General features: G+C 50.1%; 1 protein-coding gene across 1 annotated transcript; it reads right to left on the bottom strand.

Annotated features, from left to right (window-relative positions):
* Positions 1 to 15,227: 15,227 nt before the first annotated feature.
* RPRML (reprimo like) lies at positions 15,228 to 16,322 on the bottom strand. The gene has a single exon (XM_069481572.1). The coding sequence runs from the start codon at positions 16,083 to 16,085 to the stop codon at positions 15,723 to 15,725; it is 363 nt and encodes a 120-aa protein (XP_069337673.1). The 5' UTR covers positions 16,086 to 16,322; the 3' UTR covers positions 15,228 to 15,722.
* Positions 16,323 to 16,400: the final 78 nt, after the last annotated feature.

The raw sequence follows: 16,400 nt of genomic DNA, 5'->3' as shown, positions 1-16,400 counted from the left end.
AAGTGTCATTGGCTCTGGGCCCCCCTGCCCATAACCCACGGAGAGCAGATCTCCTGTCCTCAGCTGTGCAGGACTTGCCTTCCATCAGCAGCAGCTGGCCAGGGGGTCTCAGGAGATGGAATGGGGAGCAGGCTGCCAAGAAGACTTGGCCCAGGTAAGGCCACCTGGAGGGCAAGGGAGAGAAGTGGGGTCTTCAACCTCAACATTTTCCAGGCATCCGTATCTCACACCAAATAAGGAGAAAGATGGGACACATTCGCACAATAACTCAAGAAAGGATCTCCATGGCAACAATTACCCAAAAATCCACTCAAGACAGTCGCAACAGCAGGAGCTGGCAAGGAAGACTCTGGGGGTGGGAGATGTGCGTGGGGGCTCAGAGAATGGCTTCCTTTTATTCTTAAGCTGAGGGAAGTGCTGACGGCAGGAACCAAGCAGGATCTGGAAGGAGCCTTAAGATGAGTTACTTTGAAGCCTGGGTGTGGAACACCTAGGAAGGACGTGCTAGCTCAGGGCCTCGCCTCCCCCACCCAGCTCTGGCCAGATGGGAGTTCTCCCTGGCCCCCAGAGGTCTCCAGAGGGGTGGGGTGAGGGGTGGACCCAATTTCCTGGGAAGTCAAAGGCTCTGGGGAGTTGAGTCTGCCTGAAGACTGAGTCCAGTCCATAACAGGCTCACACAGCACATAATTGAGACAACTGCCTGCTCTGCCCCCAAGACTTGCTATGTCACCCCTTGGTCTCCTCTTCAGCGAAACGTATTATACAATCTACTTCAAAGAGCTGTCACAAGGCTGAGGCTGAGGCGTTTCCAAGGTTGGGTGAGAGTCAGAACAAGGAACGTGATGGGCACCAAGACAGGGAGCGATGCCACGAGATGGCGGGGAGGTGTGTGTTTCAGGGGGTGCTTGGCAGCAGAAGTGTCATCTGCATCCTACCAGCAGACAAACCACAGACTGACAGAGTGAGCTGAGAGGCAGACAGCAAAATGTGTAACCTCCAATTTAAAATTTTTTTTAAAAAAGAAGCTTGGCTCAAAAAGGAAAAGCATTCTGCTTTCCTTTTTGGAAAAGCCTAAATCCAACCCTCCCCACCCCCCAAATTTATTTCTCCTTGTCTGGTAGTGCTCAAAAGCCATTAGCTATTTTTCAGATCCTGGAGCTCAGGTTGCATTCAAATCTCTAGAGAAAGGAGAGGTTTCTCATCTTTCTTTCGGGGACTAAGAAGAAAGGCAGCGCAGCTACATCACTAGCGTGAGAAAGGCTCTGCTGAGCCTCATTTGCATTTAGAAGCTCAGATTTTGGGAAGAAAACCACCCTCGGGAGCTTATGAATATTATAAATGTTTTGTCTGTGTGATTGTCCCTCACTTTATGAGGTAGAGGACACCCGAAACTTGTCGTGCCAACTACCAAGGGTAGCAGGCCCCTTGCACGGAATTATGGGAGGAAGGGATTAAGTGAGAGCACTTTCCCTATTCCAGGAGCTCTCCTTTACCGTCTCACCCTCCACCCCCGAACTCTTCCCTTCCCTTTCATCTCCCTAACTGTGGAGAGTCCTCCCATCCCTGGAGGTCCTCGGAAGCCATTCTTCCCGCCCGGAGGTGACTTCTTCCCTCCCCTTCTGGACTGAGCAGAAAGAGACAGATGCAGGACCGAGGCCATCTGAGGACAGTCCCTCAGGCAGGACCTCACAGGGTGGACTTCAGAGTGGCCACCATGGTCCAGTTCAGTCCTCAGCAGTAGGGTCCAGGAATTCAGTGGGGCCGGGACACTCCAAAGTGGTCAGCCTCTCAGGACTGACTCACACTGACCAAACTCAGTGGCAGACAACCAGAATAAGCCATTTCCTAAATCACGTATCTGTAATGCCAAAACCCCTGTATCTAAAATACATAAAGATCTCGCAAAGCTCAACAGTAAGAAAACAAGTAACTCAACTTTAAAAAAAAAAAAGTGAGAAAAAGACATTTTACTAAAGAAGATGTAGGGACAGCAAATAAGGACCTGAAAAGATGCTCAACATCATCATTTATTAGGAAAATACAAATTAAATCTACAGTGAGATACCACTACACGTGCTAGAAAGGTGCACTTACATACAAATAAACAAAATACAGAAACTGACGAAACCAAGCGCTGGTGAGGATGTGAGGCGACTGGTGCGCTCCTACGTTGCTGGTGGGAATGCAGAATGGAACAGCCACTATGGAAGCCAGTTTGGCAGTTCCTTGCAGAGTTAAGCGTGTACTTCCTATATGACTCAGCAATCTCCTTTCTAGATATTTACCCAAGAGAGATGAAAACGTTTGCTCACACATACATGAAAAAACCACATGCAAATATCTAAAACCTGGGTGCAACCCAAACATCCTTCAACTGGAGGTAGAGAAAAATAAAAATTTAGAAACCGGTGATGCAGCCATACGATGGAGTATTACTACTCAGCAATAAAAAGGAATGAACAACTTATACATGAAACCACGTGGATACATTAAGCTACGTGTAAGAAGACAGATTAAAAAGGCAACTTATATGATTCCATTTATTTGATAGGAAAAGAAAAGCCTAAAAGCACTACCTAATAAACAAAAAAAGAACAAAAAAGAAATTTTTTTAAAAAGCCATAGGAACAGAGAACAGAACAGTGGTTGTCAGGGATTAAGGGCAGGAGGGAGGGTTTGACTACAGAGTGGCCCACGAGGGAGGTTTTGGGGGGCAGAACTTTTCTGTATCTTGATTGCATTAGTGATTACACTACGCTGAGCATTTGTCAAAACTTGTAGTACTGTCCATCAAAAAGGTAAATTTTACTGTAAATTTAAAATAAAAATAAAAGATATTTATAATGACTACTTTGTAGACAGCTAAAAAAAAAACAAGGTGGGAATAAAACACTGGGACAAAAATGACTTGGTAGATGGGAGAAGTGATCAGAATTTAAAGTCCTGGTTTTGTCCAGGATAAAAGTAGAGATATTGGTTAATTTCAGACTTTTTCAACAAAGATGCTGTTAAAAATTGAAGTGTAACCACTAAAAGAACAGAAATAAAATGCGTAACTTTCAAACCAGTAGAAGGCATGTCAGAAGGAAGAAAAGAAGCAAATGAAAAGAGTGGCAAAAACAAACCCTTAAATATTAAATAACATGGTAGAAATAAATCCAAATACATTGGTGACCACAATAAATGAAAACAGGTGAAACACCAATAAAAAGATTATATATATATGTTTAAAAATCCAGCTATATGATGTGTACCTAAACATAATGACATAGAAAACTTGCAAGGTGTGGGCGGATCGTTTGAGCTCAGGAGTTCGAGACCAGCCTGAGCAAGAGCGAGACCCCACCTCTACTAAAAATAGAAAGAAATTATATGGACAGCTAGAAATATATATAGAAAAAATTAGCCGGGCATGGTGGTGCATGCCTGTAGTCCCAGCTACTCGGGAGGCTGAGACAGGAGGATCCCTTGAGCTCAGGAGTTTGAGGTTGCTGTGAGCTAGGCTGACGCCACGGCACTCACTCTAGCCTGGGCAACAGAGTGAGACTCTGTCTCAAAAAAAAAAAAAAGAAAGAAAGAAAACTTGCAAGGTGGGAGGGAGTGGGGAGGAGAGGATGGTGAAAACTTACCTAACGGGTAAAATGAATGCTATTTGGGTGATGGGCACAGTTACAGCCATGGCTCAAGCATTACAAAAACAATCCATGTAACCAAAAACATTTGTACTCCCTTAATATTCTGAAATAAAAATAAGATAAAATAAAAAAAGAAAACTTGCAAGGAACAAGTTGAAGAAAAGAGAAAGAAAGAAACCAACTAAAAATAAAGATGATATAGAAATGTTAATATCCAACAAAATATGTAGCCTTTATTTAATACCAGCTGTATGCAGAGCTCTGTCCTAGGCCTGCAGGGATGATATGGGAGAAACAGAAACACAATTCCTACCCTAGGGGACTATGGTTAGGGCGGTGACCACATGATTCCAAATTATTTAGTCAAAAAATATTTGTTCAATAACTGTGCAAATCCAAAAAAAGATGTTATTTCTAAAAAAGAGTTGAGGCAGTGGAGCATACTTGGAATTCTAATAATAAAAATATTTAGCTATCAATGTAGTAGTTGGTGTCCAAAGATATGCCCCAATGAGCTACACCTCCCAGTATCAAGCCTTTGGTAGTCTCCTCCCACACTGAATCCGGACTGGCCTTGTGACTCATTTTAATAAATACGATGTGACAGAAGAAAAAAATATGTTGATTCTGGGCCAAATATTAAGCCTGGAAATGTCAGCTTTTGCATTTTTGAGAAGAAAGCCACCATGTATTGAATATAGCTGTGCTGCTGTCCAGACTGCGTGGAGAAGCCACACAGAGGAGATGCCATGAGACTGCAGGAGGAGCAAGAGGTCCAGCCATCCCAGCTGAGCCAAGCCTTGTAGCTGCCCCCGTCAAGGTGCCTGACTTGCTAGTTGACCCCTAGATGGCTGCAGTTGCAGCAGACATCACATGCAGCAGCAGGACTGCCTGGCTGAGCCCACTCAACCTGCAGAATCATGAGAGACAATGAAATTGTGATCATTTTAAACCAGAAAGTTGTGGGAGCAGTTAGTTTGTTATGTAACTATAGATAATCAAAACAGTCACTTTCAATGTGTGCTAGACATTGTGCTAGCATAGTTTTCATAAATGATGTTCTTTATCCTTTCAAAAATACTTAAAGATATGTATAACAAACTTCCATTTTACAAATAAAGAAACTGAGGCTTGGAAAGAATGTCATGAAGCTAATAAGGAAAAGAAGGAGGGCTTGAATCAAGGGCTTCTTAATTGGCCGGGCTTGGAGACTGATGCCTGTAATCCTAGCACTCTGGGAGGCTGAGGCAGGAGGATCACTTGAGGTCAGGAGTTTGAGACCGGCCTGAGCAAGAGCTAGACCTTGTCTCTACTAAAAACAGAAAAATGTGGTGGCTCATGCCTGTAGTCCCAGCTACTCTGGAGGTTGAGGCAGGAGGATCATTGGAGCCCAGGAGTTGGAGGTTGCAGTGAGCTATGGTGACACCACTGCACTCTAGCCTGGGCAACAGAGCAAGACTGTGTCTCAAAAAACACACACACATACAAAAACACAAGGGCTTCTTGATTATGGACTCCACACTCCCAACCACTGCCAAGCAGGGGAGCTGAAGGGTGAAAAACACAAGACATTTCAGGGCGAATCACGACATCTGTGTCCCTCCTAGTATGAGCTCCCTTTAAGCTTTTCTCTCTTTGTCTTTCTTCATCCTGTGCTACTGGGGAGGGAAGTGGATTCTGGAAAGATGATCTGGTAAGTAGGCAGATGATACAGTTGGGGATTTTATTATCATTTTGATACATTTCGTAACAACCACTAATCATCCTCAGTGTTCACTTGTCATTTAAGAAAATGTAAATGCTACATGTGCTTGCTGCCTGTCTTTTCTTTCAGACAAAAGAACACGTGTTTCTGACAAGGAAGTGTGCCTGTCTCCCCTCCCACAGTCACCACTGGAGAAGCCTGAGCTTTGGGACTGGTGGAGACTGGCTGGGTCTTTATGGGCTCTCCTTTCCCCCATATCCCAGGTAAGCCCCCAGGACTCTTCTGGGGCCAATCAGGTGTTGGGGACCATCATGGTCCCCACCTTGGTTTCACAGATGAGAAAACAAAAGTCCACAGAGGAGGTGTGGCTTCATAAAAATCCACTGAGAGCAAGTGTCAGAATCAGACTAGGACACATCTCCATATTCCTCCTCCAGGGCTCCCTGAACTCCAAGGCCCTTCAGAGTCTCTTCTCCAGATGAAAACAGGTTCCTAGACTTCTGGTGGAAGTGACCTGAGACCAGCAGTCCCTAAAAGTGCTGAGAACCGCTGGGGTCTGTTGAGAATGGAGCATGGCCTAGCAGCGCAACAGGCAGGTGTTCAGCACCACGGACAGCTCAGCTGGCCTATTACTGGGCAGGTGAGAGGTGGGCAGGCTGGCTGTCCTGCAAGGCAAAGAATGTCATGGGAGAGAGGAAAAAGTACTGGAAAGACCTTAGAGACCATCTGGTCTGTATCCTCAGTTTGCATGGGAGGAGTCCCAGGACAAGAGAGAAGTGACTTGTCCGAGGTCACAAAGCAAGTCAGTAGAAAGTCAGAGATGGGGGCTGGGAGCTGCGTTCTCACACCTCTTCAAGGCCCTCAAATACCTGGTCTCCATGACTTGTTAGTGGCACAGCCAGACCTTAAATCAAGCTCTCCAAAATTAAAATCTCCTGTCCTTGGAAATGACAAGAGAAGAAAAGAAAAAAGGAGAAATGGAAGACACTGAAAGAGCACTTGGCCCTGACGGGAGTGCTTGTGATTTGGCCTCTAACTGCAAGTCTTTGACAGGCAATTCCTACTTCCCCAAGGTGATGTGGCCTTTCAGAAACAATTTAGTTACCATGGCAACCTCATTCCAGGTTTCATCTCCATGGCAATTCATTGGAGTTGTTCACCCTCTGGAATGTACACATGTGACTGCTCATATGTATATCCCAGAAAAATGAATATAAAATCACCTTTTTAGAAGTGGAGTATCTCATTATTCAAGTCTTCAGCCAGGAGCATAACAAGTCATGCTCTAGGGTGGGCAGGGCCCAGGGCATAGTGAAAGGACGAGAGCAGTCTTTGGGGCAGCTCTGTCTTCTCGCTGTTGTTGCAAAGCTCTCCTAATCTTTATAGCTCAGTGTGGTTAAGCACATCGTGAGCACAAATAGTTTGTCCTTTTCAGTGTCCTCCCTAGTGCCTGCTCATGACAAAGCCTGAGTGTTGCCTGTGCTGGCAAGAAGTGCTGGGGCAAGGAGAGAGGAGGCTGGTCCTTCTGCCTGCCACCTCTGCAGTACTCCAGGGGTGCCCTTCCTGCTTCTCTGGCCTACTGCACCCCAGTTTGGGTCACTCCTGGTACTGTTCCCACCTTTTGTGGCAAACCTTGCTTTCCAGACCTGTGGACTGTGGGCACCCTCTTCAACATGACCTAATCTGCCATCCCTTTTCCAGGCAATCCTCATGGTTTCTGGTCCACTGAGGGCATGCTCTGTTTCCAGCAATGCTATGACTTTTCTTTCATATCTGTGCTGATGTTTATAATGATGCACAGCAGGCTGGAGTGAGTATTTAGTCCACCACCTTGACCTAACCCTCTCTTTCTCTCTCTACTTTTAATGTCTATAAATAACAATTTAATAATCTGCGTATAATCTGTCTAATGATGGGGCAGATCATTTCTTTCATCATAATCTTTATCATCATCATCAGTAGTATTGATAGTAGTAACACTATTTCATGATTAAGAGGTCACCATCCCATTCTGCAACCAAAAAAAAAAAAAAAAAAGGAGAAGTGTTTCACCAGCATCCAAAATAATGAGATGGAAAAGTCAAGACATGGTTTCATTTTAAAATTTTAATTGAAAGTGTGAGATGTACCAGCTGTGCACTTCCAATTATCTTTTGAACTTAGACTTGGATTTGAACTCTGGTTCTATCAATTATAGCTGTGGTTTTAGATGGGTGACTCAAGCAGTTTGAGCCTTACTTCATTAAGTGGAGATGACAACATCTGCCTTGCTGGAATTATTAGATGGGGGTGATGAGAAAAATCAAAAAGGATTGTGGTATGAAAAGTGCTTCACACCATTCCTGGCATGTGATGACCCTTTCTAAGGGCCAGTGTCCTTACTAGCACCACAGAGGGGAGTAATTTTCATGGAATTTTATTTGGATCTAACTGAAGAGAGTGCTCTCCCTTCTCCTTAAGTTTTGTTTATTTGATTAAATGTACTTGATCTCTACAATGCGTGAAGCCTCTTGAAAACAGGGCTGTGTCTTCAACTAAAGTTTGTGGTCTTCCCGCACTAAATTATGCTGGAGGCTGCACAGTTTAGTAAACACAGGGAAGACAGTTCTGGTCCTCAAGGGAAGTGTAGTGGGGAAGACAGACACGGACACAGCAACCATAACACACTGCGGAGTGAGGCACACGCCACGCCTGAGGGCAGCGGTGCCTGGGGGTTTGGAGCGTGAGCTCAGAAACCAGTCTGCCTGGGTTTGGATCCCAGCTCCACCACGTCCTGACTGTGCAACCTCAGACAAGTCTCTTGACCTTGCTGGGCCTCAGTTTCCTCAAATGTAAAGTAAGAAGGATACTAGAAGCCGCCTCATAGGAGAGTTAATACATCAATAGAGACTAACACATAGAAGGGTTCAGTGAACATTAGCTGTGGTCACCTAGACATGCAAAGACTGTGTGCAGGGGGTGTGTGAGAAGCGATTATAATTCTGTTTCATAGATGAGGTTGTATTTGAGCTTGACCTCAGAGGATGAGTAGTTCTCAAAGGGCAGAGGAGGGGAAGAGCAGCATCTGGGAGAAGCAGAGCAGGGGGACCGGGAGCTCCACGGGGTCTGGCTTGCAGGGTCTGGCGTGGGGACTGGATCACATGGGGGTGGAGAGAAACACCGGGGAATGGGCTGGCGAAGAGGTCTGGGACAGGCTCTGGGAAGGCTCGGACACCAGCTCAGCACTGGGCAGCTCTGTAGACAATAGAGACCCATCACAGGCTGCTGGAGGGAGCGATATGATGCCACCTATGTTCTGAGCAAATCGCCTTGGTGGCAGTGAAGGAGGGATCAGGGAAGAGGGAAGTGGGGGGCCCAGAGACCATTAGGGGGCTGTAGCACAGCCCAGGCACACATCTCAAGGGCTTATAACCGGGGAGGTGGCCAGGAGGGGAAAGACACTGTGAAGGTAGAATCTGTCCCCTCCTTGGTGAAGCAGAGTTAGACTGGTTTCCTGCAGAGTTCATGGGACGAAAACTGATAAAAGAGGCTTGGCAGTGAGTAACCGGGAAGCAGTGAGCTGGCCCCCTCTGTGGGGACTTCCAGGCCTGGCCTGAAGATTTGGGTTTATAGGACACATGAGTCCCCTCCTCTCCCACTGTCAGAGAGGCTCTTGCTACCCTTCCCGACCCCGCCCACTCCCTGTCGCCTGCCCTCTCCCACTCTGCATCCCGCAGCCCCACCCCTGCCCCAGCCCCCCAGTAAGGGGCAGTGCTGGGGAGGGGGGGGCGGGAAAAAAAGACGCAAGATGTGCAGGCAGACACATGGGATCAGGCCCGAGGTCCCCACTGCCTGGCTGTCATTAACCTCTGAGTTTCCGTTTCCTCCTCTGTAAAATGGGGATCATCCCCGACAGATAGGGTTGCTGTGAGATTTAAGTAATGAGATAATGTTTGTGACGCTCGTGGCTCGTGGATGGAATTCAGTGAATGTTGCTTCTGCCCCGCGCTGCCCCTTCCCCATCACTTCTGAATGGTTGCAGAGTCCATCCTGGAGCGTGAAGATGCTTCCTGCAAAAAAACGATCCCAAGACAGCAGGGCAAGAGAAGCTAGGACATGAGGACTCCAAGTACAATCGGTCGTCAGGTCAGCTAAGCTTTTCCATCCGAGTCAGTCTGTGAGGCAGGGACAATGAGACCCGGGAACAACAAACATAGTGCCCAACGGTAGGGGATAGATTAAACAAAGTGTGATGTTTACATCAAAGAGAACCGTGTGCAATCCTTAAAATGATGGTGCATATAGATGTTATTACTGACATGAAACATTATCACCATATCCTGGTACGTGGAAAAACAGTTTCACAATATATGTTCAAAACAGCACACATGCTATAACATTTTGGGGGGGGAATCTCATTTTAACTCTATAATCCCTAAAAATATGAAAGGATATATGCCAAAGGATTAATAGTGATTCTTTCTAGACTGTAGAATTGTGGCTACTTTTTGCCTATACTATTCTTTCTTTTGTTGCCATAAATGTTAATTACTCATGCAATAACTTTAAAAGGAAAAACATCAGGATGAACTCCATGGTTTCTGCAGTCTCTTCTGAGCTGCCATTCAAGGGCCTGGCACGGCCCAGCTCTCCCCCAGCGCTGGATTAGGGGCTCTGTGATTCAGCGTCTCACACTGGCCTGGCCTAACTATGTCCTTTGCTGACCTCGAACCTCACACAGACCCTGGCAAAGATGCATGTGGACATTTTAAAACATTTATTCACTTAACTCACTGAGTTACCAAGAGCTTTTCATACACTTTCTCATTTAAACTTTCCAAAGACCCAGAGAGGTCAGTTAGAGTACTCCACTTTACAGATCAAGAAACCGTGGCTTTGAGAAGTTGAGTGACTTTCTCCAATGGCTAGAAAGTGTGGGAGTGAGGTCCTGAGCCCAGGCCTGCCTGAATCAAAGGGCTGTGCTTAAGCCCCAAGCTCTGCTGCCCGGCACACATCTGCCCAGGTCTCCATTCGCTTGTGGCGTGCACGTTTTTGTTCTATGTGCCAGGCCACACCTATTGGTTCACCTCTGCCTCCCCAGCTGAGGGTGAAGCTCTAGGAAGTAGAGAGAAGGGCAGGGCCAAGGGCCTGGCTTTGAGGAAGGGTCACCCCTACAGAGAGGCCGGGAGCTGGTGGGGCTGGCAGAGGGCACAGTCCCCAAGAGGGAGGGGAGGGACCACCCAAGACAGGTAACGGCTTTTTCGTCGAAGCCCAACCATCGTCACCCTCAATGTTGCTAGTCCATTTCTTTATTTTCCTGCTGACACCCAGAGCTGACAGATGGTTGTGTGCAGGACCCTGGGGCTGGGGCAGGAGGGGAGACCACGCTGCCTGCTGGGCCTCCTGCTTTGCTGCTTCTGCCATCTGCTGCCTCCTCGCCTCCCTCCCCTCTCTTGCCTTCTCCCTCCATCGCATCTTCTCTCTGCTCTCCCTCCACATTCCTCCTCTCTCCCCCTCCCTTCTCCCTCCTTCTCTCTCTTCTTTCTTGCTTTCTGGTCCAGCTATAATGGGAAAACATCTCTGCAAGGAGCCCTGGCTCTTGACCAAGACGGAAGGAGACCCTGGGACAGGAAAGGACCCCAGCGAGAGGGTGAGGGTTGCACGCAGGGTCTCTGGAGCCCTTGCTGAACTTCAGCTTTGAAGCACAAGATGGAGCCCATGTCTGTCAGCCTCCCACAGCCTGGCCCAGCTCAGTGGGGAACCAGCAGTCTGTGCAGTGTGACCATCGGTGACAGATGTTGGCCTCTGCCCATCTGGCTGCATCACTGTCAACACCCAGGTTCCATGTCCTGGGCTTTCTGCCCAGGCCTTTCCCTGCAAAACAAGCCCCAGGGGAAACCCCGGTTGGCAGCTGGCCTGCAAGGCCCCACCGAACCCCATACCCCACGGGCTGGTGCTGGCCACCCAAAAAGAAATAGCTGAGGCACCAAGGATGGCACCACTACATCTCCCATGGGGATGATTGTCTCCTTAGTCCTTAGTCGTGTGATTAGCATCTTGAGGACAGAGACCAAGTTGCCTTCATCTTAAAGACCTCCTGAGCACCCACCACCAGGAGAATCATATACGACACGCCTAATAAATACTGGCACTGACTGGCACCTTGGTAAGATTGGTTTGCATGTCACCTCTGCCATGAGCTGAGCGTATGACCTTGGGCCCGTTACCTAACCACGCAACCAGAAGACAATCTTATAAGAGCCGGCTTTCTGACTTTGTTGCTTTTTTGTTGTTGAAAATTGCTGAAATCTAATGTCCCCGTGGATTAAACTCTCCCTATTGGTGGACTGGAGTGCACCTATCACAGAATCTCGCGTGTAGGTAACAGAGCAACTACCGCAAGGGGAAGCAGACGCCACCTTGGGATCCTCCCCCAGCTGCCATGTCAGAGGCCTGGACACCTGCCCCACCTGCCGAGCTGGGGTTGGGTGTTCTGGACACCGCATGTGCCTGGTGTGATCTTAAAACAAGAGAGGATCATGAGTTGCACTCAAGAGATGCTACTCAGAAATGCCAGCAAAGTCCTTTGTATTAAATGCTTGGGTGTGTGCACCTGTGTACACACGTGTGCACATATACTTTTCCCCCCAAATTGGAACACTGGATGTACCCAGATAAAACAGGATACACTGCATTCTTTCCCTCTGGAACCACCGCTAATGCATGAGGCTGCTCTCGATCCACTGCTGAGTTGGGGTCTGGGGAGGGCGACTCCCAGCAGCCACAGCCATGCACCCCTGTATGTGGATATGGTGATGTCCTCCTCCCTGTCCCAGGGGAATCTTGCCCAGGAGGACACATCTACCCCAGAAATACCATCCGTGACTCAGAGGACACGATATGGGGTGTTTGACCTAGCCCCTGAGACACATGGAACCAGCTACCCCAACCCCAGGGCTAGTGGCCCTGGGGAGCAAAGTGCAGGACTTCTGGGACTGCAGGCCAGGGCTGGACTCCAGCTCTGCCATCCCCTTGCCCCCCGGTGCCTGGCACAGGGCCCAGCCCACAGGGGATTTGCAACAGACACTGGTGGAATGAATGAGCTTGGGTAAGTCCAGTGAACCGAACCTTGGTTTTCTTTCCTTAAAACACGACACTAGGAGAACATCTGCTCTTCTTGCTCACTGAGGCATTGTGGGGAGCAAAGGCGATCGTGTAGAGTGAAGTCGGCAGCCACACAAGGCTTGGATCCTGCTCTGCCCCTTCCTAGCTGCGTCACCTCGGGCAACCTCATTGAGCCTCAGTCTCCTCATCTGTAAACCGGGAATAGTAGCAAAACCTTCTGCATAAGGGTGGGAACTCAGTGCTTGGCACATTAGACACTTGATACTGTTTTCATCATGCTCACGAAAGTGCTTTGAAAACTGCAAATGCTTTGCAAATATGAGTTACTATTGTTTTGTCTGGGGATCTCATCGCAGAGAACCAATTATATTGAACTGGGAAAGAGTTCATACAATCAACAAAACTAACAATAATCATAATTGTCTCTATTGCCTTGTGCTGGCTATTTTACACACCTCACATCATGGGAGCTCTGGGCCCTATTGCTCCCATTTTGTAAATGAGGAAACTGAGGCACAGAGAGGTTGTGCTACTTCCCCAAAGTCACAGAGCTAGAAGCAGGGCAGCCAGGATTTCAAAGACCGGGATCCCAGGCCTTCTCTCTTGTGAACCCAAGGCCCTCTGGGATTTGGCCCGTGCATCCTGGGAAGAGCTCTCTATACCCAGAGGTATGGTGGGAGGTGGACTTTTGAGAACCAGGCCTCTTCTTCGTGCTCCACTCTGGTGGCTCCGGATTCTGATCCGGTCTGGCCCTTCCCTGGAGCGGTGTTCCTCATTCGCTCCTGTCTTACATAACTCGGTGTCCCGAGGTTTATATAAGGCAGCTCAGTAAACACCCTACAGGCCTCCAGGGCTCAGGGAGAACTAAGACGGGCTACAGATGTGGTCTTTCACCCTCACCCCTTCCCAGAACCCCACTCCCACTTGCTATTTTCCTCCCTGAGGCCTGAGCCTGCCTTTGAGTGAGCCTGCACGTGTGGGCACACCACGCACGCCCACGTGCCCGTGTGCAGTCTTGTACGCCATGGCATGGGGACCCAAACTCGCCTGTGAGTACACAGACATGTCTTCACTGCCCCCCACTTTTCCTAAATAGTGAGAAAATCATGCAAAGCTTCCCCACTAAGGCTTTCCTTTTTCAGCAAATTCAGGAAATTTAACTCTTGAATTACTCTCCTCTCATCCCAGTCACATTTTGTAGCAGATGCATCTTATTAGAGGAAAGTTCTTGGAGTGTTTGCTCTAACTTGACCAGGCGGAGGAAAAGTGTCAAAGCTTGTGCTCCTTCTGAAACCCCTGTTTCCGGTCATTTGGGGTTTTGCTGCGTGAGCGGCCCAGGCTGCAGACACCTGTGCTACGTTCGTACACGTGCCAGATGTCTAGGGTGCCTGAAGCATTAAAGGCTGCTGTCCCCACATCAGGCTGGGCTACCTGCAAGTCACACCTGACCACGAATAGAACATTCGCCACACTGGGGGTTTTACCCCATAGACACTTTACAAGGAGTCTCTGGCCTCTGACCTCACTGGCCAGGCCCGTCCAACTGAATAAATCCTTCCAGGTCTGAGACAGGGACAGCAGGGTGGGCAGGAAGGGGACTCATCCTGGTAACGATGATTGTGACTACACGGGAGAGCTCAGGAGCCAGGAAGACTCCAGATCCTTCATAGTTGGTGACCATCTGTGCTTTTGAGATACGCTCCCTGCCAACCCCCTCCCTAATGGAACTAGTGCCAAAAACAGGAGACAGCATTTGTTCACTTCTGTTCCCAAAGCCAGCTAAGGACTCAGCCATCTTCTTCCTCATTCTCTCTCACTTCCACCCATGGCAAAAGGGAGAAGAGAGAGAGAAATCTATTAGCATGCCCTCCTCCAGTCTTCCAAGTACCAGGGCGCCTGGGTGGTGCTGGCACCAAGGGCTGGGGTTGAGGCAGAGGCCGGGAAGCCCAGCCTTCTCTCTCTGGGCGCCCCCAGCTCCAGCTCTCCGGGAGACCAGACACTTGCAGACAGCTGAACAACCTCCTCCCCTTTGACGGGTGAGTGCCAGGGTTCCTCCTGCTTCGCACTGCACTAAGGGAAGTTAGCACCTGCAGGAAGCCTGGTTTCTGGGCAGCTGGGAGCATCTCATAACGGGAGGTTCCAAGACCCCTGAAGACAACTGCATTGGGAGGCCATTTTCTCCCTTCTAAGCGTCCTGAGTCGTCCTCACCACAGAGAACCGCGGGCGCTCCCCGAAGCAACAAAGGGGTTTCTTCCCAGTCTACCCGCCTGCTCTGTATAAGGGTGGGCTCAAAACAAGCCCTTGGATGGGGCGTTTGACCTTATAATTAGATTTCTAACTGGATCTAGTTTTTCCCCTTCTGCCAAATTGAATTTTACTTGTTCACTATCCTGATCTAATTGTACTGTTTTCCCCCTTTTGGACTCAACTCACTGATTTTGTTTCATCTCACAGAAGAGTCAAATTTCCAGTGGTTTAATTAATCTCACTAGCTGTCTGGCTGCCCCACGAGACCCACCTCCTCCGCGGTCGGCGTAGACAACAGTTCCTTTTCCATTTCTGCGCTCGGGCCTTGGCGCCCAGCCCCAGGAGCCCCGACCTGCCCCGCGGCTCCCCAGCCAGGCGTCCCAGGCGGGGGCTGGCTTCTTCCCGATGGGCTCAAAGTGCCCGCCACTAGGGTACACGCCACTCCTCCCTCCGCCCCCGCCAACGCACTCGCGCGGGCGCGCGCACACACACACACAGGCTCGCGCGCGGGTGGGAAGTCGCCCGAAGCCCTCTGGCTGCAGTTTTATTACAAGATTTCTTTTCAATTGCAAAATCAGGCCGAACAAGATGAGCGACTCGGATTCTCCAGATCGTCAACCACACTCCCCCCACCCTGCTTGGAACCCGCCCCCACACCACCCCCACCAACAGACACACAAAACTCCCACGCTACCGACCTCAGCCCCAAATTGCCTCGCACTCACTCCCAGTGCCTCGAACTTTTTTTTTTTTTTTTTAATAAATCTGGTTAAGAACCCTCATCCCCCAGCCTCCCACCCTCCAACGCTGAAGCGCACACAGGACAGGGCCGGGCGTGGAAGTCCCTTCCCGCGCCGTCGCCGCGAGTCCCCCTGCGTCCCCAGGCCCGGGCGCCCAGAGGCACGTCGCTGCCCCTTGAGCTACCTGCCCGGAGGCGGCGGCAGAGCCCACTGAGGGGGACGAGAGTCCTGGTCTCCCCGGTCCTTCTCCTTGCGGCAGCGGCGCTGGCGGGGACGGGCTGGGGTGGTGTTCAGTACAGCCCCAGGATGGCGGCACCTACGTCCTTGGAGGGCCGGCGCTCCTGCACCAGAAAGTTGATCATGCTCTCTGACTTGATGAGCAGGTTACAGCCCAGGAAGAAAACCCCGAAGACCACGGTGAGCGACAGCACGCAGAGCACGGCGATCTGCGCCACGCGCGACACCCACAGGCTGCGCTCGTCGGGCGCCAGCCCCGCGGGGATCCCGTCGCTGGCAGCCAACGGTGCGCCCCCGGGGCAGCAGCCCAGCCACGTGCCCAGCCCGTGGCTGCGGTTCCCCAAGGTGGCCCCGGCGCTGCCGCCCACGCCGCCCACCTCCCCCAAGCCGCTGTGGTTCAGGAAGGTCGCGTTCATCGCGGCGCGGCGCCCAAGGTCTCGGCGCGCAGTCCGCGGCGCACTGGAGCTCGCTGGCGTCCGCGCTCCTGGGGACGCTCCGGGCCGTCCGAGGGACTCGTGCGCGGGAAGGGGAGGAAGGCGGGAGGCTGCCCGGGAGCTGGCACTCTCGGGCCGCCTACCCTGGGCACCCGGCGGGAAGCGGAGGCTCAGAGGAGCAACAGGAGGCGCGGGAGCTGCAGCCGGAGAGCTGAGCGCGCGTCGCAGTCGCAGCTGAGTTCCTCGCCCGCCCCGCCGCCCCTCCCCTAGCAACAGCCCGGCCCCGCCCTGCCGGGC

The sequence above is a fragment of the Eulemur rufifrons genome, chromosome 9 (genome assembly GCF_041146395.1).
Source record: "Eulemur rufifrons isolate Redbay chromosome 9, OSU_ERuf_1, whole genome shotgun sequence".
Taxonomy (NCBI): Eukaryota; Metazoa; Chordata; class Mammalia; order Primates; family Lemuridae; genus Eulemur; species Eulemur rufifrons.
The sequence above is the reverse complement of the archived record's forward strand: the minus strand, read 5'-3'. Positions and strand labels throughout refer to the sequence as shown.